At 38.1% G+C, this 17,112-nt stretch overlaps 1 protein-coding gene across 5 annotated transcripts in view; it reads left to right on the top strand.

Annotated features, from left to right (window-relative positions):
- SEL1L (SEL1L adaptor subunit of ERAD E3 ubiquitin ligase) overlaps positions 1-17,112 on the top strand; it is a 56,995-nt gene that overhangs the window by 18,972 nt on the left and 20,911 nt on the right. For 4 of the 5 annotated variants that reach the window (XM_032622517.1, XM_032622521.1, XM_032622519.1 and 1 more), the window contains exons 4-11: positions 3,663-3,830; positions 5,435-5,540; positions 6,693-6,855; positions 9,625-9,678; positions 9,764-9,823; positions 12,082-12,163; positions 12,529-12,683; positions 16,098-16,154. In XM_032622517.1, coding sequence (XP_032478408.1) covers positions 3,663-3,830; positions 5,435-5,540; positions 6,693-6,855; positions 9,625-9,678; positions 9,764-9,823; positions 12,082-12,163; positions 12,529-12,683; positions 16,098-16,154 — 845 coding nt within the window. The remainder of the gene's footprint in view (positions 1-3,662; positions 3,831-5,434; positions 5,541-6,692; positions 6,856-9,624; positions 9,679-9,763; positions 9,824-12,081; positions 12,164-12,528; positions 12,684-16,097; positions 16,155-17,112) is intronic. The other variant, XM_032622520.1, reaches the window with a different exon arrangement.

The following is a 17,112-nucleotide window of genomic DNA, read 5'->3' as shown; positions in this document are numbered from 1 at the left end:
GTAAACATCCCAGAAGTGAAAAAATGGGATTGAAAGGTGTATGGAGCTTTTCAATTCTAACAGATATTATTGAATGCCCCTTTACACTCCTGCCAACGGTATGGAAGTTCCCATTTACCTATATTCTGGCCAGCGCTGAAGGATTACAGGTTTGGGTAGGGTTTGGGGCGGGGCGGGGGGGGGGGGGGGGGGGTTGTTAAAAACCTTTCTAGCTTTCCTAAATGATTCTAATTGACTTTGCAAGAGCAAATTTCTGCTAGTTTAAATATAGAGCAGCATTCTGTTCATTATTATAAGTTCTCAAATACCATTAAGTTAAATATCTTACTCTCAAGGTCTAAATAGATTGTGATACTATGTCATGTTTACATGAAGGTGCAGAGTTGACTTAACACATTTTTTTCCCTTTCATTTTAAGTGTCACATTTGATTACTGGCTATCATTAACTCAAATTGCATATTCAGTCAGCCTCCTTATGCCAGAGCAGTGATTACCATTGTTTTTAAAACTGGTACTGTTTTCATGGCTGTTTTTAAAATAATAGCTTCGAAATTCTTAGAGAATTTCTCCATGGAAGAAAATTAACTGAAATCAACGCTATTGTGAGGAATATCAACTTGAGATTATTGACTTGAAACCAGCAAGTCCCAGTCAGTACCTTTTGGAAGACTTTAAAATAAGTTTAAAAGGTAACAGCAGTTTCCCTGTGGTGATTTTGCTTGGAGAAGATAGCTGAGAGATACAAATTTTCTTTCTACTAACTTAATAATAAACACATTATTTTGACCAAGATATTTCGGTTTTACTAAATTGATAAAGCAGGTGTACCCTAAGAGTTCTTCCTGCTTAAGTTAGTGCTGACTCAGTAGTAGGTTAAAACCTTTTGTTGCTAAAAACCTTTGGGTTCTCTCCAGTTTCTTTTCTGCTGTATTGTTCCATCACATGAAAACGAATGCTTTCCTGTATTTGAACCACTTAGAAAATATAAGTTCTGGCAAATTAGAATTCTTATGAGAATTCTTATTTGCTTTTAAAACAGAAATTTCTGTTATCATAGGGAAAAATCAAATATACTTTAAACCACTGTATGTTATTTAAGTTGAAATTCAAGTTTACAAACTGCAGTTGTACCGATATTATCTTTCCAAAGCAAATTTGAATCTAGTAGCAGTGCATGGGAGCGCCTTTTTCAGATTCTGTAGTCAAAATGATGCCTCTGAGGTTGTTGATAAAGGATGCTTTGTTTATATGTTGCATTAAAGATCATTTCTTAAAAAGTGGACAAATCAAAGGTGAAAAAGTTATTTGCCTCTGGTCAGTGATTACCAGGATGGTGAATGACATTTATCTGGTGGTAAACCATTTTGAATTTGTTTGCCTTTCATAACTTACTGAAAATAATTTTCAAATTAGTCTTAGAATGTATTCTTCTTTACACAGGAAAGAAAGAGCATACATTTTCTAGCCTTTCAGAGCGGAAGTGCCAGGAATAAAATAGCAATTGCCATCTCCTAGACTCTTACCGCCTTACGTGGCAGGCACCATGATGAGTCCCTTACATGTATTATTTCAGTTCATCTTTGTGAGTAACTGTATGCAGCGAGGACTGTTATCCCTATTTGTAGATAAGGAGGTTATCTCCAAATAATTTTATGGGTAAGGAGAGAGATTAAATAACTTACTCAAAGTTCACAGCTAATAATCAGTAGGGTTTGAGTCAGGTGTTCTGACTCCAGAACCTATACTGTTACTTACTAAGCTCTGCTGCCTAATTAAATTCTCCATGTAAAAGCAAAATGAACGTTGGCATATATGTACTCATACTTACCGTATGGTTGGAGCCTAGGCTCAGGCCTGGCCCTTTGGTATTCTCATATCCCTCTTAATTGGCATTCTTATGCATACTCTTGCCTTCAAATATATCTGTAAACTGGAGAACTTTCTTTTTGGCTACAGCTGAAAGATGTCTAAGACATTTCACTTGTTTTATTTTTTGTTAGCTACCTTGAGTGTAGCAGGAGCAAAGCTTAACTTGTCTCTCTCCTGATCCATTTCATCCCTACCCAGTAACCTGCTCCTCCTTTAGTGTTCTCTATCTTAGTAAGGACAACCACCTACTCACTTCCTGAAGCCTAATACCTGGGAGCCTTCCTTGATTCCTCTCTCCTCTCATCTGCACATCTAGTCAGTAAGTAGTACCATGTCTACTTCCTTAGCATCACTTGAGTACATCCACTTTTTTCATTTCATTGTCCTCTTCAGGCTACCATTACCTCTCGATTAGACCACTGTCACAACCTTTAAACCGGTCACCTTGCATCCAGCCTGGCATTCCATTGTCCCCCTCTCTAAGTAAAGTATAAGTATGCGCATGTCACTCCTACTTTAAACTCTTGAGTTTCCATTGTTCTCAGGATAAAATCCAAATTGAGTTAGTAAGACTTGTCAGGACCTCCCTAGTCTGGCTTCTTTGTGCTTCTTTTAGCTTCTTCTCTTGTCCACTTTGACACTCACACTACATGTTGTGAGATAATGAACTTTATTTTCTCTAATATGCCATGCTGTCTTTCATTTGATTCTTAACACATACTTTTCCCTTTGTCTACAATGCTTGTCCCCCTACCCCACCCCAAAGCATTTCATCCACTACCTCTTCCTAGACATCCATGAGGTTCAGTGTAAACTGCAGTTCCTGACGGGGAGCTTTCCTTTCCATAACATCAATCATACTTGTGTTTAATGTCTCTCTTCCTTGCTAGGCAGTAAGTTCCATGTAGCAGAGACCTCTGCTCCACCTCATTTCCAGCACCTGGCATAATTCCCAGCACCTAGGAGATACTTGGAAAGAACTTACAGAACAAATTAGAGATATGGGTTTTTGGTTTTTTTTTTTGTTTTTTGTTTTTTTTTGCGGTATGTGGGCCTCTCACTGTTATGGCCTCTCCCGTTGCGGAGTACAGGCTCCAGACATGCAGGCTCAGCGGCCATGGCTCACGGGCCTAGCTGCTCCACGGCATGTGGGATCTTCCCGGACCGGGGCACGAACCCGTGTCCCCTGCATCGGCAGGTGGACTCTCAACCACTGCGCCACTAGGGAAGCCCAGAGATATGGTTTTTACCCTTAACAAGCTCAAAGTCTAGTGGGAGCTAGAGTATTGTAAAGAAAGAAGCTCAGTGAGTGTGATCAGTACTCTAATAAAATGCTGGGGGATCACAGAGGAGTATGTGAGTGATTAACTTTGCCTGGGGGAGCATTTTCCCTGTGTAACTTTATATTATTGAAGAAATTGACTTACAGCATTCAGATAGGAAAAAAAGGAGAGTTGTGCTGAGCAGTGGAATTGATTCAGTTGCATTTGCCTTATTTTTTGCTCACTGGTTGGGCAGCTGTTTTCAGTAGACTTTTGATATTCTAAGGTTATTATCTCAAGACCTCCCAAAATTCTAACCTAGATATAGAGCTGGGTAGTCAGCTAGCCATGCTCAATAAGTTGACTCACCTTCACGTCGTCCCTGAACAAAATCAGTGCCGGGTCTTTTATGTTCCCCATTACAAATCATGTATCTGTGTCTTTGGATTCTCATAGTTGAAATTGACAGTGTTAAATCCATGAATACCAGAGGTGCTGTTCATGTTTAGATTTTTTTTTTTTCTTTCCAGCTTTGACCGCCATTGAAGGCACAGCACACGGGGAGCCCTGTCACTTCCCTTTTCTGTTCCTGGATAAGGAATATGATGAGTGTACCTCAGATGGGAGGGAAGATGGCAGACTGTGGTGTGCTACAACCTATGACTACAAGGCAGATGAAAAGTGGGGCTTTTGTGAAAGTAAGTATTGCTCAGTAGGCAGCACATCCACATTGTTTTGTGTCTCAGACAACAGTTTAAAGGCCTTTTCCGTAGCCGTCCATTTTCCACCTTTGTGAGAAATGGTCAACGTCGATGACGAGGTTGTTGCCTTAAAGCCTGGACGTCAGCGCAGGAAGCGTGCAGTGTACTTACTTCCAGGCCGTCACTCAAGCGGCTTATCACACTTGTGCCTTATTTAGAGGTGGTTTTTCATTGATGTGCACGGGTTTATTCTGAAACTCTCAGGCAGGCTGCTAAATTAATTAATGTGAAACATTCTTTGGCAATAAAGGAAATAGAACATTATGGTGAAGGCTAATTAATAGTGGTTAAAAGAAAGATAGGGCTTCCTTGGTGGTGCAGTGGTTGAGAGTCCGCCTGCCGATGCAGGGGACATGGGTTCGTGCCCCAGTCCAGGAGAATCCCACATGCCGCAGAGCGGCTGGGCCCGTGAGCCGTGGCCGCTGAGCGTGCAAGTCTAGAGCCTGTGCTCCGCAACGGGAGAGGCCACAACAGTGAGAGGCCCGTGTACCACAAAAAAAGAAAAGAAAGATAGATCATACCTTTCCTAAATACTTGAGTGAAATGCACTGTGCTAAGGTAACATTTGACAAATAATAGTATATTTAACTGTCCTAAGTGTTCATGTCAGTACGAAGGGACTGACTTCTAAATTCAAGCAAGCTGTGTTTTTGGGGAAAACTTTCTAACTAATGAAAAACAACAGAAAACCTTAAATATACCTCATTTGATACCAAATGACATTTTCAGAATAATGGCTCTGATAGACTATTTAGGCTTTCCTAGAATATGTCATACAGTCCGTCTTTGGATGTAGGCCAGTATGATTAAGTCCTCCAGTTTAACACATCAGATTTTGTTTTTATATTGCAAGAACAGCTCACTTCTGTTCCTGTAAATATTAGTCCTCATGAAATACTCAGATGTCTCTTGGTGAATTCTATATTTCTGTTAAATGCTATATTACAGTAACAAAATAATTTTTGAGAAATCTGCAATAATTCTGTGATTTTCAGGGTTGTATTAGTGCATAGGAAAAAAAGTAGAGAACTTGAACACTAATTAATCAGGATCTGTAGTTAATAAAAATCAATTTTTTTACTAATTTTTGTTATGTAATTAATCAAATACTTTCTCCTTGTAAAATATACAGCATTTCAGGTGAGACTGAAGTGTTCTTTGACTACAACAGTATTTTTCTGTTTTTTACTGTCCTGATTTTAGCTGACCTTGGCATATATAATCATAAGGTCCTACTGAAATTTTAGTTGAATTATATAAAAAGTTAGAATTACTAGCAGAAAAGTACCCTCCAAAAGCAGGTTGATATTGCTTTCTCTGAAAGAAAGTGATTTCAATGAGGCTTTTTTTTTTCTGCCTTATCTTTTGTCAGATAAAGGCCATACTGAAAACCATGTGTCTTTAGAGTCAGACTTGGAAATGGTGAAAGATCATGGATTATGTTTGCATGACCACCCAAAAGAAAGAATACATACTGATGTTTGATAAATAATTGGTGCAGAATTATCCATGTAAATTCAAAATGTAAATTTTATTTTTAGCTGAAGAAGAGGCTGCCAAAAGACGGCAAATGCAGGAAGCGGAAATGATGTACCAGACTGGGATGAAAATCCTCAATGGAAGCAATAAGAAAAGCCAAAAAAGAGAGTAGGTAGCGCAGCCAACTCCATTCTTACCCTGAGATAGGCCATTACTGAGATAAATGGATAAGTACTTTTTAAATTTAATGTACTGCCAGAGACAAAGGATTTCTTAAGTTGCATTACAAGAAAACTTAATATGATATATGAACATTAGGGGCATTACTTTTATCAGATTTTAGCTTGTTGGGGTAAAAAGGTCCTAAAACCAGTCACAAGAATGAACAGTGAGCAAATGGCAATATTTGATTAAGTTATAGTAATTTCTCAGAGCCAGGAATACATACAGTATCCAGAATTCAAAGTGGCATAAAACAAACAAGGAATTGCTGTCAGGTGTTTTCTGATTTTTTGGTTTTGCTTTGTAATTTTCTTGCAAAGTCTAGAATTTAGGAATGAAAGAACATAAAACAAGTGATTGTCCTGTAACATTTATGTCCCTTTAATTTCAGCTGATTTTTGTTATAGTCTGTGCAAAGAAGACAGTTATGGTGATTACATCATTCATTAGATTATTTACCAGACACCATATTATAGTTCTCACATTGCAAATCTAGTTAACTTTTTTAATCGAATTTTTTAGGATTACTATTAGTGTAGTTAGAATTCCAAGATATTGCAATAACAGAACTGGTACCTTATGTAAAAACAAAAGTAAGTTTTGGGGCTTCCCTGGTGGCGCAGTGGTTGAGAATCTGCCTGCCAATGCAGGGGACATGGGTTCGAGCCCTGGTCTGGGAAGATCCCACATGCCGCGGAGCAACTGGGCCCGTGAGCCACAATTACTGAGCCTGCGCGTCTGGAGCCTGCGCTCCACAACAAGAGAGGCCGCGATAGTGAGAGGCCCGCGCACCGCGATGAAGAGTGGCCCCCGCTTGCCACAACTAGAGAAAGCCCTCGCACAGAAACGAAGACCCAACACAGCCATAAATAAAGCAAACTGTCAACAAGTAAAAATAAATAAACACTATAAAAAAAATAATAATAATAATAATAATAAAAAAAAAAAGTAAGTTTTGTAAGTAACGCTACTTTAGTAAAAATAAAATATCAGAGGGATTCTATAGAATAAGGAAATTAAGCTGCATTTTAGGAGATCTTGAAAAAATGGCAGCTCTAAAATATTGCTAATTTGTTTTTTCATTACTTCTGTTTAAAGAGCATATCGGTATCTTCAAAAGGCAGCAAGCATGAACCATACCAAGGCCCTGGAGAGAGTGTCCTATGCTCTTTTGTTTGGTGATTACCTGACACAGAATATCCAGGCAGCTAAAGAGATGTTTGAGAAACTGACTGAGGAAGGTTCTCCCAAGGGACAAACTGTAAGTATACTTTCCGTGGAGGATCTCTCCGCATACAGCACTGGTTTATTTTAACAGCGTGGTACTCTTCTTTGCCCTGACTTCCTTTAACAAGTAAAACTGTAAATATTAATTTTGTGGCAGATCATTTTCCCAGTCTTCTTGGACAGTCTTTTTCCTTAGTTTGAGAACATTTATAGTCACTTAAGGTGTTTTTGCAATTGCATCTTGCCAAAATTATATTTGTAGTTTTCCAACTTAAATCTTCAGAGAATTAAACGAAGGTAATTGTTTTTTATCTGAAATTACTCACCGTTGTATTTTTTTCCCTAAGGTCAGGTGCTCCAGCTCCTGTTAATCTTGGTATTTTTGTAAAAAGATATTTTGTTACAGAAGCAGTACATGTCCTTTATAAGGAAACTAGAAATACAAACTAAAAAAGCTAAGAAAGTAAACATCACATATGTACCTCCCAGACATAGGCACTGGTAATATGTTAGTCCATGCATACCCTCCCTTCTAGACCTTTCTCTTCGTGTAAATTCTTTATTAAAATAAAATGTCATTGCCTACTGTTCCATAACTTGCTCTTTTCAATCAATAGCCTTTAGCTCTTCCAATTCCAGTAAACTTTTACATCATATAACACCCATACCATATTCGTACGGTGTTGAGCGAAAACATTTTCTTTACATCTGTTTTGTCCAAATCAGTATTTGGTCCAGGACTATACTTATATTTGGTCGCTACTTCTAGCATAGCCCGCACCTTCCTTTTTTTTTTTTCCTGTGTTAGAGATAGGGCCAGTTTTTCTACAGAATGTTCTGCCTCAGTTTGTCTATTTGTTTCCTCATGGTGTCCTTTAGTTTGTTTCTTCATCATCTATGTTTCCTAAAACTGAATGACACAGCTAAAGGCTGATGAACTCAAGTAAAATGTTTTTAGTTAGGCTACTGTGTAGCAGATGTTCTGATTCCATATTGCCCTTTGAGCCAGTTGATACATAATATCTGCTTGACTCCCCACTAGTAATGGTAGGATTGATGCCTGGGTTTAGGAGCCACATTTATTTAAAATGCCCTCAATAGAGGGAAGGGAAAGGGGCTGGGGATTGAGTTACTAATCAATTATACCTATGAGAAGAAGCCTCCATAAAAATCCCTCAACTCTGGGGTTTGGAGAGCCTCCAGGTTGGTGAATACATCCATGTGGCAGGAGGTGGTACACTCCAACTCCATGGGGACAGAAGCTCCTGCGCTCAGGACTCTTACGGACCTCGCCCTTTGTACCTCTGCATCTGGCTGTTTATCTGTATTCTTTATATTGTCTTTTAATTTTGTTTATACGTTTTTTCATGTAAAATAAGCAACTTTAGTTGAATTTATTCATCTTTTCTTTTATGGTTTCTGGGTTTTGTGTCCTACTTACAAAGGTGTTTTGCCCACTTAAAAAAAAAATGCCTTCAGTAATAAAGATTTATCGATGGTGTGGGATTTGCTTAAAGATCACACAGAATTTCTAGTCACAGAGGAAGTCTGTTTTCAGACTATGTAAACAGTAAAGGCATTTGGACCATTGTTTTCCACAGGACTGATAACCTGATCAGTATGCAACTCTTATGTAGTCTTGGTTTTGGTTTATAAACAGGTTATATCTTAATTGCTCCCCTTTGTTTTCAAAGCTTTTTTTCCCTTTTTACATAAATCAGGTTATGTAAAATTCACACATATATTCTTTATCTTCAGACACATTCTGTTCTGAGGAATGGTTTTACTTTTAAAGCATCTTTTCTCTCTAATAATAGAACCTTACAATGCCACAGTGCTTTATACACTGCAAAGCACTGTCTCCACCATAATTAATTCTAGCTGATGAAGCAAAGCACCAAAATCACAGTGGCTTCACACAGCAAGGAGTTATTTCTTGTTTATGCCAGGTCCCATGCAGCTCTCCTACCTGAGTTACTCTTCATATGGTGACTCAGGGTCAGGGGCTGCTTCCGTCATGTAGCTATATACCATCTGGAACATGGGGCTTCCAAGCCATCATGAAGGGAGAAGGGAGGACTGGAGGATTCTCTGGGATGTTTTTAAGGGCCAGGTCTGAAAATGGCTTGCATCCCCTCTGGTCACATCCCAGGCAGTGGCCCTACCTAATTTCAAGGGAGGCTGGGAAATGTAGTAGAGCTCGGGGCTTTTGATGAGAATAGCACCTGCGTTTACAACTTTAACCTATGCTTTCATGTCATCAGGGATAATCCTCAGAGGGCAGAGGGTAGAACCTTACCAATACATTGGTTGGTTGGTTGGGTTTTTTTAAGAAAACTGTGTATGCTCTAGTGTTGTAAAGTGACCTTTCTCCCTTGATCCCTTCAACTTAGCCCCTTGCTGCCTCTTTTTATTCCTGCAATAGCTTATTTAGTAATCTCTTACCCACTATCATTGTGTATCACCCTTCACATAGATAATATGTTGATGTAATGGTATAGGAGACATTTTGTTTTCATAATAGCTGTTCATCAAGAATCAAGTAAAAGTCATATTTAAATGTGTTCAGCTTCAGTTTTCTAGTTGATGTTTTATTAAATTGTCTTTAATCTTCAAGCTAAGCTTTTTTAGTTGCTTAAAGTTATATTTCATTGTGTAATTTGTAAAACCTTGAATGCATTTCTGAGGCTTTTTAATTCCACAGCTGTGCATATTTGCAACTGTTCAAATCTTTTAGCATTTAAAGATTCTTGCATCTTTTCATGGTTCATAAAACTGTCTGCCTTTTATCATTTTGTTTCAGGCTCTTGGCTTTCTCTATGCTTCTGGACTTGGTGTTAATTCAAGTCAGGCAAAGGTAATATTATTAAAACTTTACTGTATATTATAATTTGAATTGGGTAAATATGTAACTATGTTAAGCATCTTTTGTTCTTTCACAGGCCCTTGTTTATTATACTTTTGGAGCTCTTGGGGGCAACCTAATAGCCCACATGGTTTTGGTAAGTAAGACTTAAATTGAAGGCTAATAACATTGAATAGTTGGTTTACAAGTGGCCACAACTTTTCTAGATTTCATGATTGAAATTTACTTATATTCATTAAGACCCAATATTCAATTGAATGTCCTTCAGCGTCTTGTTAATGGATACAGCAATTGAATCTACGTGTGGATGAAAATTGGTAGAGTCCACAGTTTGTCTTTAAAATGATTAGTTTGGCTGATTTCCCTTAAAATAGAAATCTGATAAATGGTTCTTTTTCAGTTTTCTATAAGTTGGAATTGTTTGTCAGAATCATTTTTTAGATTGGGTTATGACAGATTTTACATTTAAATAGATGAAGGACTAAGTATACAAATAACCAGTGTCCTATAAAGTTCATTACAGAGTATCTCTTATGTATTACCTGATAGTGTTGATCACTTAAACGGCTTAGTGTTAAAATATAGAATCTTTCCACCACATTTTTTTATTTGCTGAGGTGTTTAATCTGCCTTCTACTTTATAAATTGACTTTGGGTGAGTCCACATGATCTCTGACCCATATTACTGTTCCAAATGAATATATAAGTTCTTGCAGGAATGTAAAGAATAGATTGAGCAGAAATGAGACTGAAAGCAGAGAAACCAGTCCAAAATCTGGAGGGGTCTATAGGCCTGGTCATTGATGGGATTATGAAACTTAACAAAGAAGGAAAATCTAGTTTTCTGGCCAATTGGGTAGATCCTGGATAATTTTCCATATGTGTATTCCAAAAATATTTACTGAATGCTTGTCATTAGAATTCCAAAGATCAGTAAGATATAATACCATCGCACAACAAACTTTTAATGTAGAAAGGGAGACGTGAGTAAGGAGGTCGTTATAATACAGCATGAGAATGTCAGGGAACCACCTAAAAGGCACCTCACCCATACTGGCATTGGAAGGAGATACTTCTGAAGAAAGGAGCAACTAAAACATTGGAAAATAGAATGCCAGGTAGTCTGTCAACAGGACAGGTAGACAGGAATCATGTAAACAGCTGTACGTCACACCAGGGAGCTTGGGCTTAGTCCTGTTACAGAGATAAACTGCTGAAGGAGTTTCAGTAAGTGAAAAACAAGGGTGTTGCTCTAGGTTTCTGAAACACTCCTTACTAATTTTGAAGTCTTTTTCACTTGTTTGTTTAATCTCCAGGAACGTTTATTCCTCAAACAGTAACTGAAAAGTTATTTTTAGATGAATTTTCAAGAAATATTAGATATTTTTGACACAAATCTTTTTAAACTACTTATCAGTCTCCTTAAATGGTGGCTACAAAACAAGAACATTAAGTATCAATATTATACATGTTATGGGTCTTCCCTGGTGGTGCAGTGGTTAAGAATCCACCTGCCAATGCAGGGGAAACGGGTTCGAGCCCTGGTCCGGGAAGATCCCACATGCCGTGGAGCAACTACGCCCTTGCGCCACAACTACTGAGCCTGCGCTCTAGGGCCCGCCAGCCACAACTACTGAAGCCCATGCACCTAGAACCCGTACTGCGCAACAAGAGAAGCCACCGCAATGAGAAGCCCGCGCGCTGCAACAAAGAATAGCCCCCGCTCTCCACAACTAGAGAGAGCCTGTGCGCAGCAACGAAGACCCAACGCAGCCAAAAATAAATAAATTTATTTTTTTTTAAAAGTTAAAAAATATATACATGTTATTATACAGTCATTCCCTAAGGATTGTTAAAATTGGTAAAGCTATTTGAGTCTGTGCTAAATGGTTCCAGAGAGCTCTGTCTTCTGCTCTTTATAATTAGCTATCTTCCCCCTTATTCTGAAGTCATTTATTGCTGGTATTACTGTGCCTGTTCTAGTAGTCTCTTGTCTTCCCTATTTTGCTAATTTGTTCCTTCTTTAAGAGCTACTTTGGAAGATTAACCTGTTTTTGTTAAAATTGTATCTGAAGTAAAATTGAAATCTATTCTAAGCAAGAGCCCAAGCAATTTTCTCTTACAGATAAATGGGCACACTGCATACATAAAGTTGATGGCATCTATTTTGATTGCTCTCGGAACTTTATTATTTATTTCCTAGTTCTTAGCCTGGTTGTTGAAGTTGCTGAATAAGTTACCTCAACGTAAAACTCAGGATAAATGATGTAGCCAAGTACTTGGATCAAAGGACAGCAAAATTACATTCTGCCTGTAGTTAGCTTTATTTGTTCCCACAAGAATGCCACTGAAGCATGTGAAACTGCCTTCTTCTCACCTGAAGTTGTATTACAGGGTTACCGATACTGGGCTGGCATTGGGGTCCTCCAGAGCTGTGAATCTGCACTGACTCATTATCGTCTTGTTGCTAATCATGGTATATACCTTTTTGCCTTTCACCTTACCAAAACCAAAAAAAAATCCAAACAGAATTAATTTTAAATACATCTATTTTCATCGTACTACTTGAAATACTGTGACTGTTTCTCTCAAGTAGAATCATCTTTACACTAGTTGATTAAGAAGTACTTTTCAAACATTTGCTTTGGGTTCCACTTCTTAATATTATGTGGGGGAAAAAAAACCCTGAATTTAGATTACTATTTTGTACTCTATAGACCACTATGGAAACAATTTCCTTTAACATAGTGTCTGTCAGCATTTGGCAGCTGGAATTGTACTTCCCTCTGTGGGACAGTCCCTCTGACTTTCATCCCCATCGTTACTTTGTCCACATTTCAGTTGCTAGTGATATCTCACTGACGGGAGGCTCAGTAGTACAGAGAATACGGCTGCCTGATGAGGTGGAAAATCCAGGAATGAACAGTGGAATGCTTGAAGAAGATTTGATTCAGTATTACCAGTTCTTAGCTGAAAAAGGTGATGTGCAAGCACAGGTATGTGTTCAAACATCTCCCACGAGATCTTACTGCCTTGTATGTGACAGCCTCTGGGGGCAAGCACTTATATCTATAACATTTTCACGGAGCTATTATTAGCTACATGATTACCACACTCTCACGACCTTCCCTTTGGACTCACCTGGGATGTGGCCCAGGCATATTGATGGTTCCATGAAAGCTGGCCGGGGAGACTCCGCTGTGCACCCCAGTTGGAAACTGCTGCTTAAATGGAGCAGCGTTGTGGTGGTGATGAAGGCTCTTCTGGGGGTCACCCAGGATGGAAACTGTCACCCCCCCAAACAAAAAGTCTCTGGCACATTTGGAATTTCAGATGCTCTTCAGAGCTATCCATGTTTCCTTTCCTTATCTTAGACTATAATTTTCTCAAGGTCAAGGACAGAAGTAGGCTTGTTTAATGTAAACTGTATGATATATTCAGTACATCAAAGTATCATGTATAATATGCTGTTTCATGGGTTGTTTTGATGATATTAAAATAAAAAGGAGAACTTCGCTGTCCATTTTAAGAACAGTTAATTTTCAGACTAATAGAAGGGAATATTTTTTTAAAAAAAGAAAAAAACTTAAGCCATATCTTAGCTCATGGAAATTAAAATAAAGTTGTCTCTTCTGATTATACATCTTTCTTTTATATGACACCAATTAAAATTCAAAACACTCTAAATGCTTAACAATAGGGAATTGGCTCAAATATGTCACTCCAATATAATGGAATTCTATGCGGTCATTAAAAATTATGTAGAATACTACTTAATGTAGAAAGCTGATTTCAGTGTATTAAGTGAAAATCTCAAGTTAAAAAAGTGTGTGGTATAGTATATCATTTTCTTTTTTTTTACTTACTGAGTTATGACATGAATACAGAAAAGTACACAAAACTGAAGTACAGCTCAATGAATTATCAGCAAGGGAGCCTCTTGTGTGGTGTAACTAGGACCCTAGAAGCCCCTCTTTGGAACTCTTCTTCCCTAACTCTTTCGTCTTGCCTGTAGGTAACCACTCAGCTTGCGTCTGACACCATAGGTTGGTTTGGCCTGTTTTTGAAGGAGTCTTATGTAAAAATAAATCATACAGCATTTTTTTGGTATCAACTTCTTTTACTCAGCATTATGTTTTTGTGAAATCAATCCATGTGTTTTCACATAGCTGTAATTCATTCATTTGCATTGCTATATAGTATTTCATTGTATGAAACTACCACAATTTATCCATTTTATTCTTCCCAGATTTGGGCTGTTACAAATAATGCTCTGCATTTTCTTGTACATGTCTTGTGCAAATACTGTCAAATTTTCATAGCTTTATAGAACTTGATAGCTAGTATAATACATTCTCCCACTATCATATCTTCATTATATTTAGCTCTAATTTTCATCGTGATTTCTTTTGACCCATGTGTAATTTAGAAATGAATTGCTTTGTTTCCACATACAGTCAGCCCTTTGTAACAGCAGGTTCTGCATCCAAAGATTCAACTAACTGTGGATCAAAAAATTTGAAAACAATTTTTTTTTTTCAGAAAGTTCCAAAAAGCAAACTTTGTCACACACTGGCAGCTATTTACATAGTATTTACATTGTATTGACAACTATTTACATAGCGTTTACATTAAGTATTATAAGTAATCTAGAAATGATTTAAAGTGTACGGGAGGTTGTACGTGGGTTACATGCACATACTATGCCATTTTATATAAGGGACTTGGCATCTGCAGATTTTGGTATCTGTGGGGTTCCTGGAACCAGTCCCCCATGGATGCCAAGGGACAACTGTACATGGGAATTTTTTGCTTACCTTTCTTGTTGTTGATATCTGGCTTAATCTACTATAGTCAGTATATGCTCTGTATGACTTCAGTTGTTAGAGTTCTTGAAACTTGCTTGATGCCGCATCTTGATCAGTTTGGGCAAATATTCTGTGGGCTAAAGAGAATGTGAATTTCTACAGTCGTTCGGTGTAGTGTTTGATATGTGTCAATTGTCGTGTTTCTTAATCCTACTGTTCAAATCTTTTGAATCCCTACTGAATTTGGCTGCTTTTTCTGTCAAATGCTGAGACAATATTGCTGAAATTTTCCACTCTGATTGTGGATTTGTCTCTTTCTCCTTTTAGTTTCATCAGTTTTGATTTATATATTTTAAGCCATGTGGATGCATAACTTAATATTGTTATCTTTCTGTTGAGCTAACTTTTGTGTCATGAAATGACCTCTTTTATCTCCAGAAATATTTTTTACTTTAGTTGTATTTTGCCTGATAACTGGCATAGCTACACTACTTTTTTTTAGTTGGTATTTACCCGGAATATCTTTGCTATCTTGTACTTTCAACCTTCTAATGTTTAAGGTATGTCTCTTGCAAGCATCATATGACTAGTTTTGTTCATTTTTCTTAATCCATTCAGTCTTTTAAGTAGAGTAATTAGTGATATATTTGAGTTTCAATTTTCTATCTCACTTTTATTTTGCTTTTCCAAGTTCCTTTTTCTCACCTTTCTTACCCTATTTTGGTTTGAGTTTGTCTGTGTTTTAATCCTATATGTTTTTGAACCCCACAAGATACTATTATTTTATATAGTCCATCCAATTTAGATTTACTCACAAATTTACGTTTCTCTTGTTCTTTATTTCTTACTGCATCTCCAGGTTTCCCAGGATAATTTTCCCTCTTAAAGAATACTCTTGAGTTCAAAAGATTTGAACTTTTCTTTAGTTTGTGTGGAAATGCCTTTATTTCACCTCTATTTCAGGATACTTTGCAACTAAAAGCAGACATTTTTAGGTTTTTTTTAAATGTAGAATATGAACTTCCCTGGCGGTCCTGTGGTTAAGACTTCGCCTTCCAGTGCAAGGGGTGTGGGTTCAGTCCCTGGTCAGGGAGCTAAGATCCCACATGCATCTCAGCCAAAAAACCAAAACATAAAACAGAAGCGATGTTGTAACAAATTCAATAAAGACTTTAAAAATTGTCCACATCGGGCTTCCCTGGTGGCGCAATGGTTGAGAGTCCGCCTGCCGATGCAGGGGACACGGGTTCGTGCCCCGGTCCGGGAAGATCCCACATGCCGCGGAGAGGCTGGGCCCGTTAGCCATAGCCGCTGAGCCTGCACGTCCGGAGCCTGTGCTCCGCAACGGGAGAGGCCACAACAGTGAGAGGCCCGCAAACCGCAAAAAAAAAAAAAAAATTGTCCACATCAAAAGGGTCTTTAAAACAAAAAAAAAAAAATGTAAGTTAGAGTAATATCTTAGGGAATTAAGACTAAATGTTTAATTTTCTGTGTTGTGAACAGAAACCTTTTTTGTGACCAAATGGTTTCCTGTTGGTCTAATTTCATTACATGCCAGAGGCAGGTGCTGCCATTTACTCTTGCCTCCTTTTTCATTTTCAGGTTGGTCTGGGACAGCTGCATCTGCACGGAGGCCGTGGAGTAGAACAAAACCATCAGGTAACCTTCCTGTTCTTAGGGCTTTACATTTCATATTGTAGCAAGAAATGATGCTCCAGATATATTTCTTGCTAAGTCAGTGACAATACCAAACTTTGTGATTAATGGATGTTGGTAACGTCACAAATGAGCTTTCAAGATCTAACCCCTGAGGAAACTGAGGAACAAAAATGTGATCATACCTCGTAGTGATGGGAAAGGTTTTATTAATTCCAAAACCTAGTTCTCAATACGGCCGAAAATGCATCAACAATGCCTTGGTTTTCTATAGGTATTGTGATAGAAGTATGTCTTAGAAAACTCCTATTGGAAAATATTTCCTAGAACTGAAGAAAATTCAGTGTTGAGTTTGTGAGAAATTAGGAGTGTACAACTATAGCGGTCAGATCCATACCCACTCACCAATTTGGGTCTGCTTTTTGTCCTGTGTATCTCTCGTCTCTTCCCTTGTTGCCATCAATATACCTATCACTTGTGTGAATAATTACCCGCCTGCATTTCCTAAGCAATAGCCTGTCTTTGTAAACTGTGCATCTGATCGTGCAGTTCCATTGCTTAAAACTCTCTTGAGTGGTCTGTGATTTCTAGTAGCTTGGAAACCAAAACCTTTAACATGACCTCCAAGGCCTTGTACCAGTCTCTATTTACCTCACCAGCCCCTTGCTTTCTGAGTCACAGGCACACGGACCTTTTCTCAGGTCTTTGAAAATATTAAGAACCTCCCCATCTCCGGACTTCTGGAAGGCCAGTCCCTCTGACTAGAGTGAATATTATTATCCCACCTCCTTTATTCACGTAACAATCCTAGCTATTCTCCAGAACTCAATTCCAGGATCTCTTCCCCTGAATGTCTCCACTGACCACAACCCCACTTCAAGAATAGGTCATAGACCACAGTTATGACTTCTGAAAATCTGTATTCCCTGTGGCCTTTGTCCATTATAAATTAGTTAATTAT

The sequence above is a fragment of the Phocoena sinus genome, chromosome 2 (assembly GCF_008692025.1).
Source record: "Phocoena sinus isolate mPhoSin1 chromosome 2, mPhoSin1.pri, whole genome shotgun sequence".
NCBI classification, from domain to species: Eukaryota; Metazoa; Chordata; class Mammalia; order Artiodactyla; family Phocoenidae; genus Phocoena; species Phocoena sinus.
The sequence above is the reverse complement of the archived record's forward strand: the minus strand, read 5'-3'. Positions and strand labels throughout refer to the sequence as shown.